The sequence below is a fragment of the Pteropus alecto genome, unplaced genomic scaffold (genome assembly GCF_000325575.1).
Source record: "Pteropus alecto unplaced genomic scaffold, ASM32557v1 scaffold271, whole genome shotgun sequence".
In the NCBI taxonomy this organism is placed as follows: domain Eukaryota; kingdom Metazoa; phylum Chordata; class Mammalia; order Chiroptera; family Pteropodidae; genus Pteropus; species Pteropus alecto.
The window spans coordinates 864,984-883,063 of NW_006430730.1; the positions used below are offsets into that span (position 1 = coordinate 864,984).

Below are 18,080 nucleotides of genomic sequence, written 5' to 3' on the forward strand. Positions count from 1 at the left end.
TGGGCGGAGGGGGAGGGGAGCGGGCCCGGGTCCCAGCGGTCCCTAGGCCGTGCTTCCGTCGCTTGCTGCGCCCCAATGGGGCCTCAGGGCCCGCACCGAAGGGAATTAGCAGGGGGGCGCTTTTTCCATCGTCCTGTCCCCAAGTACGTGAAATCCCCTCCGCCCTTCCCTCTGTCGCTGTGGACTCTCCTCCCGCGGCTCCCTTCCGTCCGTCTGTCTCTCAGGACCTCCCTTCCGTCTGGGTGTGTGTCAGCCCCCAACATGCTTCCTCCCATTGGGCTCAGGTCGACCCCTTCACCCTGGTCTGTCCGGCTGTCTCAGGCCCTTCCAGCTTTTCTCCGGTTTGTTTTTCTGTCTCTGTCCCCCCACCCCCAGCCTCTCTTGTTCTCTTTGTCTCTGGACTCCCCATTTTTCTCTCTCTGTGGACCCCCCCCCGCACATTCTTTCTGTGTCTCTCCGGAACACCCAGGCAGATCACCCCTATTTGTCTCTAACTCTATTCTACTCCCCACTCTTCCACCGTTTTTTTTTCTACTTCAGGCCCCTCCTTCTTTTCTGTTTGTCTGTCTGTCTCTGAGGATGCTCTCTCTCCCAGCCCCCACCGCAGTCCTTTGTTTTGGGTAGATTTTTACCCAGCCTAACTCCTCCAGCCACCTACCTCACTGACTCTTGTCTGTCAGTGATTTCTCCCCCAAATTCCCAGGGTCTTCTCCTGCACTTGGCTCAGGTTTTGGGATCTCTGTAGCCAAGTCTGTTTGCCTTTCTGCCGCCTCCCTGCCCCTCACCCTGTTCCCCAGCCAGCCTTCCTGACCCTAACTCCTCTCACATCCCTTTTTCTCTCCTTCTCCAGCGACCCTCCTGATAGGTCCCTTCCCGAGCTCCTAGGGACAGCAGAGGATTTGGGGACCGGTGAGCACCCTCAGGGCACAAGAAGAGCCTCTGCCACCTGCCGTGCCTCACCCTGCCCCACGCCAGGCCCGGCCGCCCCGGCCCTTGGCCGCATCAAGTGGAGGAGGAGGTGGCAGCGGAGGAGGGTGGCACCATGGGCCCGGGCCGTGCCCTCCATGCCCGGGGGATGAAGACGCTGCTGCCATGGACAGCCCGTGCCAGCCGCAGCCCCTGAGTCAGGCTCTCCCTCAGTTGCCAGGTTCTGTGTCAGAGCCTTTGGAGCCTGGCCGGTCCAGGATGGGGGTGGAGAGGTACCTGCCGTGTTCCCTGCTATCCTCCTACCACTGTCCGGGATGTCCAGAAGTGCCTGCTGAGGCCTCACCAGGGAGTGGGACCCCCAGAGCCACAGCCACTTCCACCACAGCCAGCCCCCTGCCGGAGGGTTTCGGTGGGCAGGACGGTGGCGAACTGCGGCCACTGCAAAGCGAGGGTGCTGCAGCACTGGTCACCAAGGGGTGCCAGCGACTGGCAGCTCAGGGTGCCCACCCTGAGGCCCCCAAACGAAAATGGGCAGAGGATGGTGGGGATGCCCCCGCACCCAGCAAGCGGCCCTGGGCCAGGCAGGAGAACCAGGAGGTGGAGGGGGAGGGTGGCATGGGCTGCAGCAGTGGCCGCGATGAGGCTAGCGCCAATCTGAGGGAGGAGGAGCTGCCCGCTGCACCTGAGCGCCTGGCCCTGGACTATATCGTGCCCTGCATGAGGTACTACGGCATCTGTGTCAAGGACAGCTTCCTGGGGGCGGCACTGGGCAGCCGCGTGCTGGCTGAGGTGGAGGCCCTGAAGCGGGGCGGGCGCCTGCGTGACGGGCAGCTAGTGAGCCAGCGGGCTATCCCGCCACGCAGCATCCGTGGGGACCAGATTGCCTGGGTGGAAGGCCATGAGCCAGGCTGCCGAAGCATTGGGGCCCTCATGGCCCACGTGGATGCTGTGATCCGGCACTGCGCTGGGCGGCTGGGCGGCTACGTCATCAACGGGCGCACCAAGGTAAGGCTGCCCATCACGAGTTCGTTGGATGCCTCGTGCTCTCAGCACCAGTGGGTTTGAAGACAGGTCTCGGGGGGTTGCAGAAGGGTTTAGGCAGCTTCAGTGGAGGGGGTGTTGGAGTTTGCTTTGGGCTCTCACTTCCTGTGTGCTGTTGGCCTTAGTTTGTGCACCTGTAAACCAGGCATTCGACCTGTAGCCACAGTGCCTTTTGACCTTGCCAGGGATCCCCTTGAAGAACCTGAGGACAGAGGCTGACATTCATAGCCCCATATCTCTGCATGGGCCAGGGTGGGTTTCACAGATCCCTGATGTCTGATCATGGGCCAAGACCAAGAACGGGTTACATAGGCAGGCATATATTTCTGCCTTCATCTGCTCATCTACACTTGCCTGTCATTTTCTTTATCCTTCCCTGTTCACCCATCTTTTCATCCGTCCCTGTCTGCTGGCTTGTGTGTCTAGTCCATCCTGTCCCTCATCTATTTCTGGCCTGTCCATTTGCTTTCCCAGGCAGGAGAACCAGGAGATGGAGGGGAGATGGTGGCGATGGTGGGGCCAATGCCAGGCTGAGGGAGGTGGTGATGCTGCTGGACCACACTGTGCCTTGTATGCCGTACCATGGTATCTGCTTCAAGGACAGCTTCCTGGGTGTCCTTCCATTGCATGGCTATGTTATCCGGGCTGGAGGTCCTGTCCCCATCTTTCTCATTCCTCCCCACCTTAGTTTCTATTCTCTATCCTTTCTTGTCTCTTCATCACTTCAGCCCTGTCCAGCTCTGGTCTCTTCCCTTGATTCTCTGCTTTTGTGTCTCTCGTTGCTTTAGAGTAATAGTGATTAATCTTTCGTTGGAACCTCAGCCTTTTTGAGAATTTGCCATTTTGCGACCCTCTTGTAAGAAAAATGCTGATTTGATTGGTATTTGTGGGCCGTTGTCAGGGCTTCCCAGGCCTCCAGCTGCCCATTCAAGAACCTGGGTCAGGAGCCCCGCACAGGACAATGGTCCACAGGGCCTTTCCGGCCTGCTGACACGATGGTTTCCTTCATGGAGGGGCGTGAGGGCCCTGGCCGTGAGGCCAAGGCTCGGTGGTGTGTGAACAGGCCCTGTAGGGAGTGCCCGCTGCACAACACCGTGACGCCTGGCTGATGCCACCATTCCTGTTCAGCCCTTCAGGCATGAGGTTATGCTCCTGATGTCCCCTCCGCCCTTTCTCAGATCCCATCTCAGGTTCTGCCTCTGCAGCTTCCCTCAGGCTGGAGCTGGCTCGGGGACCAGGGCTCCCCTGGGGCTGAGGCCAGTACCCTCCCCACCCCAGCCGGAACTTGTCCTACTTCTCTCTCTCCCCTGTTACTTGATAGCTGGAGAGCCAGAGGGGGCCCCTCCCTGGGCTCGGCTCCTGCGCAGGCAGGAGAGAGCAGTGGGAGTCTCCCTGGCCTCAGGGTGCTCAGCACCTTCATCCCAGGGTCCTTGTAGGAGGGAGGTTGGGGTTAGACCACAGTAGCTGAGTGGCCCAGGGCAGGACACTTCTGAGCCTGTTTGCTCATCCACAGGATAGGAAAACCGAGTTAAGTCCCCAGCTAGTCTGTGGCCATTTTAGGAGGGGAGGGTTGGGTAGAGGGGGCAGATCTCTTCCCCTTTGGTGCCTTGGATGTAGTTGGGGACAGGGCCTTGGCTAGGATTTGGGGGAGAGGGACTTTTCCAGCCCTTGGTGGCCCCGGTCGCCCTGGGAGATAAGCCAGGCTGGGCTGAGAAGGGAGAGGAGGGGTCAACTCAGTCACTGGAGTCTCTCTCAGACCCTCCTTGCCCCAGTGAGACAGCAACTCCAGGCTTTCCCGCCTTCAGAGGGCAACTTCTGGGCTCCCTCCCCAGGCTCTGCAGTAAGAGTGTGGGGTGCTGGGCTGGGTAGCCACTGTGGTCGTGGGGGCATGGACCACCAGCATGGCTAGGGCCAGCAAGAACCTCTCTCATTCCTAGTGGAGCTCCTGTGTTCTCCTGCCTTCCCTCCTCTGCTCAGTTGGCTTTTAGCTGGGAGAGAGGTGACTGGCATCAAGGATTACCGTGGGGGACTCCAGGGAGGGGTTGGTGGGCTTGGTGGGCTTGGTTTGCTCCCTTAAGAGCAGCTTGGAGGTGGGGCCTGATGTCATTGGCTCAGTGCCCAGCTTCTAGGGGTGAGTGAGTGAGTGTGTGTGTGTGTGTGGTGGGGGGGTGGTGGGGCTCTTGGCACATTGTCACCAATAGCCTTTAACTCTTTAGTTTCCTGGCTCTAATCCTAGCCGCCCCTTCCCTGAGGTGGAAGGGTGAGGAACAACTGTCCGTGTTTCCATGTCACCCTGCCTGTTGTCCCTTTCCCTTGTTGCGGAGGAAGTAGCTGCTTCCCCAGGGCCAGAGTACACTTCCACCCTCCACTCCCCATGGCGTGTGTGTGTGTGTGTGGGGGGGGGAAGGGTGGTGCCTTAAAGGGGCTGTTTCTGTGCTCAGCCTTCATGCACGAGCCCCACTCCATGCCACACTGCAGAGTACAGCCCTGCTGCGTGGTGCGAGGGTGCACAGGGCAGAATGGAATGGAGGCCCTGAGGCCCAGAAGAGTGCTTTCAGTCAGCAGCTATGCCTGGGCGCCAGGGAGACAGACCTGGCCCCAGGGGCTTTCACTGTGCTGCCTTTGGGCCAGTACTGGGTAAACAAGTACCTGTGCAGATTTCACACTGAGAGGTGGAGTGGAAAATCAGCCTAGGTGTCTCCAGCTAGAGTACTTACGGTGCCCCTTAACCCGACACCCAAAGAACAAGGGGACCAGGGACAAGAGTGTTCCAGGCCTGTGCAAAGGCCTTGGGGATGAGCTCGGCCTGGTCCAGAACAGGCCCAAGAGGCTGGATAGGAGTGATGAGGATCGGAGATGAGGTTGGTGCCCTTGGAGGCGGAGGTTGGGAGTTTGTATTTTGTAAATTTTCAGGTTGCAGTAGGAACTTAAAGAGATTTGACCAAGAGCTGGAAAAAAGGGTTTCTGGCTGCTGTATGGGGCTGGATTATGGGGGAAGAGGTTGCAGCACTGGACCCTTCTCCACCTCCTCCTCTTGCACAACCAGCAAAATCTCTGCTTAGATTCTAACTGGAGAGGCCTTGCCTGTCCCTAATCAGTGACTCACAGATTCCAGGCCACCTGGGCCCACAGCCATGTTCTTTTCCTCCTAGCGAGGAGCTGACCTATCTGTAGGAGTGTGCAGTGCAGAGGAGGTGTTCCTTCTGAAGCCGGGGGTCTGCTGTGGGGGTCTGCTCACTAACTGTGCGCTGGTGCGGCAGAGAAAAGCGTGCTTGCCACTGCTGAGTGGCCTTACCTGGCGGCAGCTCTCCTGGCTTCTTTCCCAGGGCAGGTGCTGTGGTGGATCATGCAGAGCGGTTTACATCCACGCTGGGGGTTGGGTGAGCCTTGGGCGTGACGTGTCGGGAGGAGGCCAAGGGATTGAGCCACCTGGCTTACCACAGGGCGCTCAGCAAGCCTGTTTTGGCCTCAGACGCTGATCTTTCTGATCAGGAATGTTTATCTCAGGGCTGTCTTGCCAGGCTGTGGCCTACAGTCACAGCTGAGCGATAGTGGGGAACAGCAGTTGGCAGTCTGGCCTGACATCAGTGTGAATCAAGGGGTCAGGACATATGGTCCCTAGCTGGAGAGGAGCTGGAGAGTCTTCATGCCAGTGCTCCCCCATTTGCCTCCCCAGCTCTCCCAGTGGCTCGGGCAAAGGGTAGGACAGGGACTACTTTTTTTTTTTTTTAATGTCATTTCAGCCTGTGCTTTTTTGGCTCTCCATCATGTGGCAGACACTCTGCTGTGTGATTTCCCAGACATTTGTATCTTGTTCAGTTCCTATAACAACCTGTGAAGTAGGTGTCAGCTCCATTTCATGGAGGAGGAACCCGAGACAGGAAGTCGAGTCACTCCCTGACATCATAGCTTGTGTGGCAGCTCTAAATCTTGAACCTGGAACTTAGGTCTGTTGGAACACCTGGGCCCTTTTCCTCACACCAGTCACATCCACCTTTTTGTCAGCTCTTTGATGAGAAACAGGCCTTGAGTGGCTGGGCCCAGGCCTCAGCGGGGTCAGGGCTGGCCAGGGTAGTGGCAGTCATGAGGAACAGGAGACGAGAACCTGTGGCTAGACCTGTACACACACAAGTCGGAATGAGTCCTGTTAGGTCTTTGTGGTCAGGAACTTCCACAGTTAAGCTCTCAGCGGGGTTAATGCCACTGCTGTAGACAGAGATGTGTGTTTAGCCTCATTTTACAGACAAGGTGTTTGAGGCAGGTGATGGGATTGTCCAGTTATCCTTGGAGTTGGGATTAGATCTCAGGTTCTAGTCGCACTCTTAAGTTTTGGTACCTGTTCAGATGTGTAGGAGACATAATTTACTTAGCGGTGATTCTTTTTGGTCAGGGGCCGCGGTTCTCAACATGGCCATGCATTAGAATTACCTGGGGAACGTTCAGAAATTCCAGTCTTCAGCGGAGGCAGAGGACATGAGAACCTCTGAGGGCTAGAGCCCCTGGTATAGGGCAGTGAGGCCACATCACCGCACATCAGAAAACACTGGTTTTATTCTGCTGAAATGTCTGAAGAAGGGTCAGGTTCTCTAGAAAATGAAACTTTCAGTTCTTCCTTGAGCCGGTGCTGGGTGCCAGGCTCTAGGGGTGGGGAGTGGGCTGTCGAGGCCCCGGAGCTGAGGTTTCTGGTGGATGGGGGCTTGGCTGGCAAAGGAGGAAGTTGAGGCTGGAGCCCTTGGGGCCCAGGACACTTGAGTCAGGGGAGAGACCATGGGCTGGAGGGGTGAGACGGAGGTAATGGCTTCTTCCCCAAATGCCCCCGCCTAGCCCAGTAAACCACCTCCGTCTGTCTCTGTCTCTGCCAGGCCATGGTGGCATGTTACCCAGGCAACGGGCTGGGGTATGTGAGGCATGTTGACAATCCCCACGGCGATGGGCGCTGCATCACCTGTATCTATTACCTGAATCAGAACTGGGACGTCAAGGTAGGGTGTTGGCGCCGGGATGGAGGTGGAGTGGGGTGCATCTGCGCCGTTTTCTACTTCCAGCTCAGCTTCTAGCCTTCTCCCATCTAAACCTGTCGGGGCGGGGGTGGTGGTGGTGTGTGTGTGGCGTGGGGCAGTCTGCCGCCCGGCTCTTCCAGTTGACTGTGTGGTGGCAGAGCCCCCTCCTTCAGGGAATGGTGCTGTCTGCCCAGCCCCTGGCCTAATGAGCCCTCCCCTCCACTTCCTGTCTTCCTTAGTAGCTTCCTGCCCATCTCCATGGTGATGCAGACTCTGAGTTGTCATTCATTTTAAGAGGCTGAATGGTGGGAGGGAGTGATGTTTGCGGCTGCTGCGCCCCCTGGTGGGCTCCTGGGGGCAGGCAGTGCCAGCCTCCTGCCTCATCCTCTGGCCTTCCCTCAGGTGCATGGTGGCCTGCTGCAGATATTTCCTGAAGGCAGGCCCGTGGTAGCCAACATTGAGCCACTTTTTGACCGGCTGCTCATTTTCTGGTCTGACCGGCGGAACCCACATGAGGTGAAACCAGCCTATGCCACCAGGTATGACCCATACTTCTGGGATGTGCTCAGGTGCTCCCCTGGAGTGGCTAGGGAGTGTTGTACTGAGAAGGGGTCTAGGTGGGAACAGAAGTGTCATTATGGTTATGACAGCTGGAATTGAAGAAGAGTGATCTCTAACCTCCCTTTGGGGCTGTTCTGGTCCCCAGGTACGCCATCACTGTCTGGTATTTTGATGCCAAGGAGCGAGCAGCAGCCAAAGACAAGTATCAGCTAGGTACCTGCCTCAGATGGCATCCCCTCCCTCAGGTCCTTCCTGTTCTTCCCTAGGCCTCAAGCCACCTCACCCACTTATGTCAGTCTCTTATTAAATCCTGCCACGTTTTTCCTCACCTCTGCCCACCTTCCCTCAACAGCCACTCTCCTGGTACCCCCAGCATGAGCCCCATCTCTTCTGGTCCTCTCCCCCATCTTCCCAGCTTTTCCTTGGCCTCTTTGTCTCTTCCCTGATGACTCACTATCTCTTGTCTCCCTCCCTTCCCCACCAGCATTGGGACAGAAAGGTGTTCAAGTACCTGTATCTCAGCCAAGTACACCCACCTAGTGGCCAGCCCGAGCTGCGTGGACAGACAGCTTCCCCTGACGTCGGGAGAGCCCCGGGCCCACGCCGCCCGGCCAGCGGCCAGCCAGTCTCGGTGCCTACTCCTTCCTCACCGCAGCTGCTGCTTCCGGCTTGGCCTCTGTCCTGGTGTGGAGGGCTCCCTCAGTTACTGAGGACTGAGGAGGAGAGACCTGTGCTGCCCTGTGATGGGGGCTGGGACTGTGACTTGGGCAGGGGCCAGTGTTGGGAGCTACCATTACTGGAGCTAAGGGCCTGTGTCCTGCCCTGTCTGGTTGTGTCCCTCCCAGGTGTGGAGAGCTGGAAGTAGGTATTGCCACCTCCCACCAAGATGCAGGAGTTGGGGTTGAGGTGAGTCACGGCCTCTTGCTGGCAAAGATTTGTTGGGGGGAGAGTATCCCCAAGCCCCCCGCTCCTCCAGCCTGGAATGTGAAGTGACTCCCAAACCCTTCGGCCATGGCACCTTTCGGACTAGGCTGCTGCTGCTTGGGCAGCATAAAAGGTGCTGAGAGGAGCACAGGCATGGAAGTCCTGTCAGCCAAGAAATAAAAGTTTACCTCAGAGCTGCACACATCTGACTCCCTCTCTCCTTCTGGCTAAGGAGATGCCTCCATCTGCAATTCAGGGCCTTTATCGACCAAAGGGATAAGGAGGTCTGATAGCGTGAGCAGAGGATGGCTGAGCCTGACCTCAGTGGACCACCAGGCAGAGCTGGAAGGCTGGGGCACGTTTCCCAGTCCAGTGCACTCCGGGGTTAGGTGTGTGTTGGCGAGGCTGCCCATAGGGAGCACGTGGAACCACTGCAGGATGGCGGTGAAGAAGAGGAAGGTCTCCGATGGGGCCAGGCCTGCGCCCAGGCACATCCACTCTCCTGGGGGCAGAGATGGAGGATGAGAACCTCATGTTCCCTAGGGCCTGCCCAGGCTGGCCATCTCCCTGCTTGGGCCAGACCTGGGGAAAAGGGCGTGAAGGCATCCTCACTCTGGAACGGGCCCTTGTTGTCTAGGAAGTAGGGGTTGAAGCAGTCCAGGTCCTTGGATTGAGGAATCACGAAGGTGCCCTGAGGGAATGTGCAGGGGTGACCCACGAACTCGACCTTTCATCCATCCAAGACCCATTTAGAAGCCACCGGGAAGGTGGGCCTAATTTCTTGTTCTCAGCGTTGCGCATGCTCATACCTGCTGATTTTGGTTAGTAGGTGCTCCCAGCCCCTGTGCAGAGTTCTCAGGCTCACTGGGCACGTTGGGCAGGAAGTGGCCACATGAGTGTAGTGGGTTAGGGTATGTGGGTCATTCTTTGCCTGCGAACAGAGGAGATGGGTGCCACCACGTGCCAGGCACCTCCTTGTGGGCAGCTTGGATAGAGTTTAGGGCAGCAGAGCCCTGCACCTCATCCATCTGATCAAGGAAATAGTGAAATTGCTGCTGCGTCTGCTCTGAGATGAAGACCTGAAGTTCTGCAAAGCTTAGGAAAATTTCTTGGTGTGGGCCTGGAATCCAGCCCAGGAGGGAGGGGAGAATGTACATCTGAGGGGCCAGGATCTCAAAAGGACCTTGAAAAAGACCACTAGTTTCCCTAACTGGAGACGCGACCAGGACTTTGATGTTAAAAGTTCTAGGACAATTCCATTCCAAGACTCCCATTCTAATCCACTCTTGGTGGGTCTAGTGCTCAGGATTTGGCATAGGTCGGGCTCACAAGAAAGGGATGGAACCGGCCCTCTCACGTCTCCCCGTCTGGAACTCATAGTGCAGAAGTTATTGAAGTTCAGAAGCCTCAGGAACTCCGGGTCCTTATTGCCATAGCGGTTCCCGAAGATAACATTAGATACTGAATTGTCTAGTAGTCTTCGGGAGTCGAACGGGGCTCCTGGGAGTAGGAACAGGTCGAGGTCATAACGCTGTGGCTCGGCCCCCAGCTAGCTCTTGGGCTTACTGGCTTCGTTCCACCCAAACGCTTTCCCACCTGGTCTATGTGCCACACCCACACCAGGCCCCCCTGCTTTCTCCAGCAGGCCGCACCAATGGTGGCTTGGAATTCGCCAAGCAGACAAACTGCTTCCTCCAGGACGCGCTCCCGGATGGTCCGCGTACCCGACCCGAGCTCCTTAGGCACTGCAAGTGCAAAAACGCGCAGGGTCCGCTGGCGCGGCCGGTTGGAAAACAGGGTGCCTGGGGGTGGGGCAGAGAAGGGGGCGGGCTGGGAGTCGGTCACGCCTCCCGGAAGGGTCCAGGCGCGGACGCGGACCCGACTTTCTCGCAACCCTTCGTCCTGCTGCTTTTCCAGACTTCTTGGTCGCCGCCCCAGCCTTCTCGGCCCTCTTCACACATTGGCCCCACCTCAGCTGGCCCCGCCCCTGACCAGCGCTTGCTCTCTTGGCTTTGACTCTTAGGCTCTTCTCTTGACTGCTCGAGGAACCCGACACCCCGGCTCATTCTACACTTCGGCTCCGCCCCACCTCGCAGCTGGTGCTCCTTAGGGTTGGTTCTCTAGTAGGCCCCGCCCCATTTCCCTCGGCCCGGCCTTTACGGCCGAAACCGGTTGCCCGGGCCCGCCCTTCCGCCGCCCGTGCCTCGTCGTTTCCGCGTGCGAAGCCTTCAAAGACTGCAGTGGCCCCGCGGCCGGAGAAGGCGTCGCCTGCCGCACCGATGCGTCCCGCAGTGCTGCGTAGCCGCACAGCCCCACAGCAGCGCGCGGGCCCCAGCGGCCAGACCTACACGGGCCGGTGCTCAGCGGGTCCCTGTTGGGGCGCCCGACCCCCTCCTCCACCGAGATTCCAGAGCCCCGTCCCCGTCGCCCTTCTAGCCCAGGAGTTCTTGTCTCGGCCCCATTCCAGGCCCAGGAGTTCAGATCCTCAGCTCCTTCTCCCCTCAGACCCAGGAGTCCAGGCTCCCGCTTCCCTCAGGATGTAGAAACGCAGGTCTCCAGCCACCTTCACCTTCAGAACTAGGCGTCTGGTTAGTACTTACTCAGCCTCGAACCAGGAGTGTAGACCCCTCTGCTCCCCTTCCGCAGCGCCCCAGGACTGCTCACCTCAGGCTCCCTTTCTTTCGTCGGGTCCCAGGAATGGACGTTGGGGATGGGGCAGCGGGACTCCACTTTGAACCAGAAGTTCAGGGCCACTGCCCCTCTTCCCTCCAGATCTGACTTCTCGTAACACCCTCCACCCCACTCCCACTCCCCCCTTCTTGACCCATCCAGTCTCCTTTTCCAGAACGCAGGACTCCAGGCCCCTCATCCTTCCTAGGACTGGTGGAACCGTCAGCTCTGTTTACATTCAGAGAACTGGGAGTTCCAGCCCCCAGCCCCATCTCCAGGAATGCAGCATTCTGACCCCCGACCCACTGTCAGGGCTACCTCCATGAGTACACCGTCCAGATGTCTGGGTTCCAGCTGCAGCAGATTTCCCCTCAGCGAGAGAGGCGTCGGTGGGGGTGGTGGGGTAGGGTGTGTGTGTGTGGGGGGGGTAGGGCCCCCTGCCTCTGAGTGCCCTGAGCACCCCATCCCCTGCGCCTAGGACCAGTGGCAGGAACAGCAGAAGCAGGTCTGGGATTCCTGTGGTCATCCTGTCCTTGCTCCTCGATGCCCGCGCCCCTTCCCGTTTGCCTCTGTTTGATTTCCTTTGGGCCTTGGAACGGGGTGGGGGGTGCAGAGACCCCGAATGGGAGGGGTGGGTGTCATTCCCCAGATCCCCCAACCCAAGGTCACCCTGCCCTTTAGTCCTAGCACTGCGGGGCCTGACTATGCCTGGCCTTTTTTGGACCAGCCTCAGCCTGCTCTATTTGGCATATTTCATGCACAAACATTTCTGTGTCATTACACTTGGCTAACAGGTGCACACTCCTGAGTCCCTAGCACCTTTGGATCCATCTTATTTGGTCTGTAGGCATGCATTCCCGAATCTCTCTGGGACCGTGACCCCTGAAATCTGTACCCTGTACAGTCACACAGCGTTTAAGTTAACAGCAGACTGCATCTTCAACGGTGGTTCCGTAAGATTATAACGGAGCTGGAAAATTCCTATCACCTAGTGACAACGTAGCCATGGTAAGGTCATAGTGCAATGCATTACTCGCATGTTTGTGGTGATGCTGGATAAACACACCTACTGCTCTGACAGTCAGAGAAGTGTCTAGTTACGTACAGTGCATAATACTTGATAATAAACGACTATGTTACTGGTTTATGTATTTACTACATTTTGTATCATTATTTTAGATAGTATACTTTCTACTTTAAAAAATGTGTTGTAAACAGTGTGCAGTGTGATGCCTCATGCATCTTGTATTTACTGAGTCTCTTGATTGCATCATTTCTCTTGGGCTTGATTTAATCTCATGTTGTTTTCTACAGTACTATTCTGTACAGGTTTGTAGCCTAGGAGCAATAGGCTATCCCATACAGCCTAGGTGTGTAGTAGGCTAGACCATCTAGACATGTGTAAGTGCACTCTAGGATGTTCACACAATGACAAAATCGCCTAATGACGCATTTCTCAGAACGTATTCCATTGGTAAGTGGTACATGACTATACTTCTCGTTCCTAAATACACTTAAAAAACATCCCTGGTGACATGTCCATTAGCCTGGCACTCCTGTGCCCTTTGGCTGTGATTCCTAGGGACACACACCTGAGCCTTTGGCACTCCTCTGCCCACTGCTCTTGGAGCCCTGTATGCTCTCTCTGTCTTCCAGATGCTTACCAAGTTCCCTAGCTTCATGATACCCATCAGCCTGGCACATCTGTGCCTATCCTAATGACTTCTGGCTGCTTTCCCACATGTTGGTCCCCTTGTATCCCTATAGTTATGCCTGGCCCTGAACTCCTGCATTTCTATCTATTCCCAATGCTGTGGTCCCAGATGCCCCCAAATGTCCTATACCCATGCCGCTACACTCCCTGGTCTCCAGTCCCCCAAACCTCTTAGTGGGCACCTCCACCTGAGACCAGGTCATGATGACAGATGAACTTACACCTCACTCCAGTGGACCCTGGGGGTGTGGGCTAGAGGGGGCAGACCCAGGCCTGGATGGACCAGCAGTGGTGACATTGCTGAGTCAGTACTTGGAACTGTTCAGGAATGCGAACCACCATCCTGCCCTTGCCTTGCCAGATCTAGCCTTCCGCCAGGTGTCTGGCACAGGGCCCAGGTCTTGGGAGAGGGTGGGGGGCTGTGCAGAGTCTGGGCTTGTCTCTGGGAGTGTCTCTCAGCATCTTTATCTCTCTCAGTGTCTCTTACTCTCCATCTCTGTGCCTGTCTATTCATCTCTCTTTCTCTGTCCATCTTTTTACTCTCAGCATCTGCCTCTGTTCGTGTGTTTTCTATATGTCTTTTTCTCTCTCTGCATCTCTCCCTATTTGTCTTTACCCTGATCTCCCTGTCTGTGCTTCCTTGTCTCCCTGCCTCTGTCTCTCTGTCTCTTGTTGTGGGTCTTCCTGTCAGCTTTTCTCTGTCCAGGAACCTGGTGACTGGGAGGGGTTGTAGGGCAGGGTGCTGACTTCACAGACAGCAGGGGTATGGTGGGGTGCAGAAAGCATGCCCTTCCCTGACCCCACCCCATCCCACTCTGTCAGGCTCTCTAATGAATCCTCTCTGTTAGAGCGTCTTCAAGACCAGGCATTTTGTTTTTTTGTTGTTTGTTTTTTTCACTTCTGTATCCCTAGCACCTAAAATAGTGCTTAGAACACAGTGGGTATTCAGTGAATGTTTGTTGAATGAATGCATGACTTTCGTCATCCTGATTTTTGTCTCTCTCTTAACTCAGACTCTATTTCTGTGAGTCTCTGTCTTTTGCCAAATCCTGGGACTGTCTCTTTTCCTGTCTGTCTCTGTGTCTCATCTCTTGAGACTCCTGTCGCTTAATCTCCCTTTCTCTTTTTCTCTCAGATCTCTGTCTCTCTTCATCTCTGTTCTTTATTAATCTCTCTCTCTGTTTTACGATCTCCTTGTCTTCTTCCTCTCAGCGCCTCTCTCTCTTCCTCTCTCTTTCTGTCTCATTCCCAGTCTTTGGCTTCCTAGATCTCTCTGCTGTCTCTGTGTGTCTCTGTCTCTCTCTGTCTCTTTTTCAGTATCTCTTCACAGTCTCTCCATCTTTCTCAGGACTTCTGAGTCTCTCCTTCTCTCCCTCCACCTCTGCATCCATGACCTGGCCCTGGGGCAGACTCTGGTCAGCCTGTGGTGGGAACAGCATGGAGATTAGGGCAAGGATGCCCCATGTGGGGACAGCCTATATGCCTCACCCCAGTGGCCCCCTGTTCAGCAGAGCATGTCGCAGCTTCTGGATGGCCTTGGGGAGATCCTGTTAAGGGTAGGGCCTCTCAGGCCACCTCTGCCCATGGCTGGGGGCCAGCCCCACTCTGCCTGACTCTGGTTCAGTGAAGATCATTAAGAAAAGCAACTGTCAGCAGGATGTCAGGATGTCCTGTCCCACGCTGGGAGGCCGCAGGCCTGGGACTGCTACCTCCACCCCAAAAGGAGGAATTCAAGCTGAAGGAATAGTCCAAGCAGAGGGGTGAGAAAGGGGCGATGGTTTCTATCTTCTGGTACCTCACTTCCCCATCATTGCTCTTCCTCTCTGTCTCTCTCTGGTCATTTCTGTTTCCTTCCTTGTCTCTATCTTCTATCCTTTTTGCCTCCCCGCTTCTCAGTCTCCATATCTCTCTGCTTTCCTCTGTGTCTCTGCTCTGTGAGATTGAGAGGAACAGTGTTGGAACCAGATGCTCTGCCTGTTTCTGGCTGTGTGATCTTGGCCAGGTCACTTCACCTCTGTGAGCCTCAGTTTGCTCATCTGCAAAAATGAATAGTGATATTGTTTTGCCTCATTGGGAGATTTCAGTGAGAGATTTAGAACAGTGTGTGACTAGGAAGCACCATGTGTTAATAATTGTTATTTCTCAGTCTCTGTGTCTATTTATATCTTCGCATTTCTCACCTTCTCCCTGCTTACACATGTTCCTCTTTTTACAGAGTCCTTCATCTCTTGCAGAGCTGTTTGGAATCTCTCTGCCCTGGTTTATTTGCCTGTCTTCAGGCCCTCGCGGCCTTTATATTCCAGCCTATCTCCAAGAAACAATTTCTCCCAATTCTTAGCCACCCCAAGGGTGAGTGTGGAACTAGTCACAATTAGGTGTCTCCTCTCCCTGCAACAAGACCTCCCTTCTCCCCATCCTAGGAATTGTCCTCCTCCCTTGAATTCGGCCAAAGCAGGTTTTAATCTATTGTAATGTACTAGGAAATGATACAAAAAGTCCCCCAAAGGGTCCCTAATAGAACGAATAAAAACCCCATGCCGCGAGTAAAACGAGGCATGCACCTCCCCTTACCCACGTCTTTCTCTGCCTCTGGGGACACGGACCTGGTAAGGATAGGAGCGATGAGGGATGTGGCAGGCAGAAGGTGAGAGGAATAGGGGCACAGTGGGCCGACAACAGGTATGGAGCAACCCGCAGGGGCAGGCGTCATCGCCCACAGGATAAGGGACTGGGCGTCAGCGCGCGCGCATGCACAGCTCGTAGGGCCGTGGCAAATTGCCGAGACCGGAGGTGCGCGGGGTCAAGTCGATGTCCTCGGGCGCCCCCAGCGGCTGCAGTGAGAAGTTCTGCAGGATGGCGGAGAGGTAGAGGAAGAGCTCCATGCGCGCCAGCGACTCACCCAGGCACAGTCGTGGACCTGCGGGGTGCGAGGGTGGGGAGGAACGAAGAGATAAGATGGGATGAGGGGGTCCAGTCTCAAAGCCCCAGAGGAAAACATACGACAGCTGGGGACGTCACAGATCCACCCATCTAAAAGCCTGGGAAAGATGCTTTAAGTAACTCTTGGACCAGAATGACCTGTCTGACACACATGCAACTTCATGAGTTTGAATCCCGGATCTGCCATTACTATTTTTGTGATCTTAGGCAAGCCATAGTTTCTGGGCATCTAAAATGCAAATGACAATAATGCCTCATTAGGTTGTGCGAATGGTAAATGCAGATAAGCAGTGAGAATATTACGCTTTTGTAGGCATTACTGTGTGCCACGCACTACTCTAAGCACTATACGGCTATTAATTAATTTAATCCTCATAACGACTCCAAGAGGTAGGCTTTATTATTATCTCCATTTTATAGATGTGGAAATTGAGGCACAGACGTAACATATCCAAAGCTATAGCTTGGGGAAGGAGCTGGAGTCTGGCTGCAAAGCCCAGCTCTTAGTCACCACTCTTATAGTTCTCAGAGGCAGCGCTCGGCACACAGTAGGCAATATGCTAAGTTACCTATTATTATCCCCCCTCCTTTTTTCCTTTCCAATATTGAGTTATACAAGAAAGATTTTTCCCCAGTGGCGTAGATCAAAGCCAAGAAAAACTAGAACCACCTCACTTGCGCCACCCAGTGGAAAGATTGCAGTGACCACTTCAAATTAAATTATTCTCCTGCCTCCTGACCTCCATCCACAAGGATTTCAGTCATTATCTGCCTGTAGGAGCAGAGTTGGAAGGGAGAATGGAAGTCTCTGCACATCCAAAGCTCAGGATGGGTGGGATGAAGAAGTGAGAGGGTTTGGAGAGTAGAATGAGAGCAATGTAGGTGAGAGTAACAGGCCTGAAAGACTGACTCTTGTCCCCACCACTCTCACCAGCTGAGAAGGGCATGAAGGCTGGGCTCTTCTTGAAGGACTGACTGGCATCCAGAAAGTGCTCAGGGTTGAATTCCTGGGGCTTCAGGAACTGAGTGGGGTCGTAGTGGACCGTATTAAGGACGGTGATGATATCTGTGCCCTGTGTGGGTGGGAGGGAGAATCGGTGGTACAGAAGGGTTGGGAGGTTCCCCACCCAGGGTTTCTGCTCTACAGGGTGGGGGGTTCTTGGGGATTTGATAGGGGTGTGTGAAGCATAGGACTCCACCAGGGGTCCAGGAATTGTTTGGGTGTCTGAGATTCCCAGTGATGGATGCTGGAAGCTGTGTTTAGGGCCTATGGCAGGGGCATGAAATACCTGCCATTGTGGGAATGGATTTGGGGTTTCTGGGGAGGGAGCAGGGTCTCTGAGAACAGTGTTTAGGCACAGAGGATCTCCAGGATGTAGTCTCAGACCCTGGGGATTCTGGAGAGGGATCCTAGGGAGGAGACCTGTTATGGAGATGGGGTCCGGGGTTCAGGACAGGGTCCAGTCCACTATGGTTCTGGATGGAGTCCTGGGCAGAGGCTGAGGGTCTGGATTTAAGAGCCTCCGATGTCTGCTGCTAGGGCTTGCTCAGATGCCAGTTGCTAAGTTCTGGGGTGTGGATTGCTAGGGCCTGGGATCCTTGCTACAGCCTTGGATGCCAGTTGCATGAGCCTGGGATGCCTCTTTTTATGGTGTCACATGTCATTTGTCAGGTGCCCAGCGCACTTTGGGTAGCAGGAAGCCGCGAAAGGTCGTGTCCTGAATGACGCGGTGAGGCAAGTTCAAGGGGAGGACATCTGCGAAGCGCTGCACCTCGTGGATCACGGCATCTGTGTAAGGCATGGCCACTCGGTCCCCCGGTGTCGGCAGCCGCTGTCGTCCCACCACGTGGTCGATTTCCTCCTGTACTCGGACTGGCGATGGAGGGGGGAGCATAGTCGAAGCTGTCCATGGGCTCGACTGGGCTGGGAAGAGGTGTGTGTGCGTGTCTGGGAAGGGTCCAGTCAGCACTTCCCAGCCGGGGTGCTGCTTCAGGGGTGCATGTGAAGCCCTCGGGGGAGAGGGCTTGAGTTCAGAAATGTCGGTAAGGGCAAAAGTTTGGTTTGCCCGATGGCTCTTAGGGGCCAGGTTGTGTGGTCGGGGCTTCGGGCCTGCTTGGAGTCAAGGTCTCTGATGAGATTGCAGGCGGAGTTTCGAGGATTAGGCCCGCTGGAGGGTAGATCGAGTGGGTGTGCTGTGAGGGAGGGCTGAAATATTGGGGGCGGGGCAGGCGGCGCGTACCCCGTCGGACTGTCCTGGTGGCCAGGGTCCCAGGACACACCCAGATGTGGAATTTGGGGAAAA

General features: G+C 55.7%; 2 protein-coding genes across 4 annotated transcripts in view; one reads left to right on the top strand and one right to left on the bottom strand.

Moving 5' to 3' along the window:
- The first annotated feature begins 6 nt into the window (after nucleotides 1–6).
- On the top strand, nucleotides 7–8,655 carry EGLN2 (egl-9 family hypoxia inducible factor 2). Of its 3 annotated transcripts, none has more exons than XM_015594599.2 (6): nucleotides 7–143; nucleotides 851–1,932; nucleotides 6,831–6,950; nucleotides 7,371–7,507; nucleotides 7,675–7,742; nucleotides 8,014–8,655. In XM_015594599.2, exons 2-6 carry the CDS (start codon nucleotides 1,093–1,095, stop codon nucleotides 8,067–8,069), a joined length of 1,221 nt encoding a protein of 406 aa, XP_015450085.1. In that variant the 5' UTR covers nucleotides 7–143; nucleotides 851–1,092; the 3' UTR covers nucleotides 8,070–8,655. The 3 variants fall into 3 exon arrangements, with proteins under 3 accessions (XP_015450085.1, XP_024906585.1, XP_006905489.1); XM_025050817.1 differs by lacking the exon at nucleotides 7–143 and adding an exon at nucleotides 151–341; XM_006905427.3 differs by lacking the exon at nucleotides 7–143 and having other exon boundaries at nucleotides 365–1,649; nucleotides 1,791–1,932.
- Nucleotides 8,656–15,572: 6,917 nt separating this feature from the next.
- LOC102882362 (cytochrome P450 2F3) overlaps nucleotides 15,573–18,080 on the bottom strand; it is an 8,427-nt gene continuing 5,919 nt past the window's right edge. Inside the window, exons 7-9 of the mRNA XM_006905428.1 lie at nucleotides 17,463–17,650; nucleotides 16,709–16,850; nucleotides 15,573–15,754 (exon numbers count right to left, since the gene is read on the bottom strand). Coding sequence (XP_006905490.1) covers nucleotides 15,573–15,754; nucleotides 16,709–16,850; nucleotides 17,463–17,650 — 512 coding nt within the window. The remainder of the gene's footprint in view (nucleotides 15,755–16,708; nucleotides 16,851–17,462; nucleotides 17,651–18,080) is intronic.

What these genes read in the sequence shown, in the direction of transcription:
- EGLN2 (XM_015594599.2), top strand. Translation starts at nt 1,093, where the DNA reads ATGGACAGCCCGTGCCAGCCGCAGCCCCTGAGTCAGGCTCTCCCTCAG. An exon ending in TCATCAACGGGCGCACCAAG is followed by an intron (nt 1,933 to 6,830) that starts GTAAGGCTGCCC and finishes TGTCTCTGCCAG; the next exon opens with GCCATGGTGGCATGTTACCC. An exon ending in ATCAGAACTGGGACGTCAAG is followed by an intron (nt 6,951 to 7,370) that starts GTAGGGTGTTGG and finishes GCCTTCCCTCAG; the next exon opens with GTGCATGGTGGCCTGCTGCA.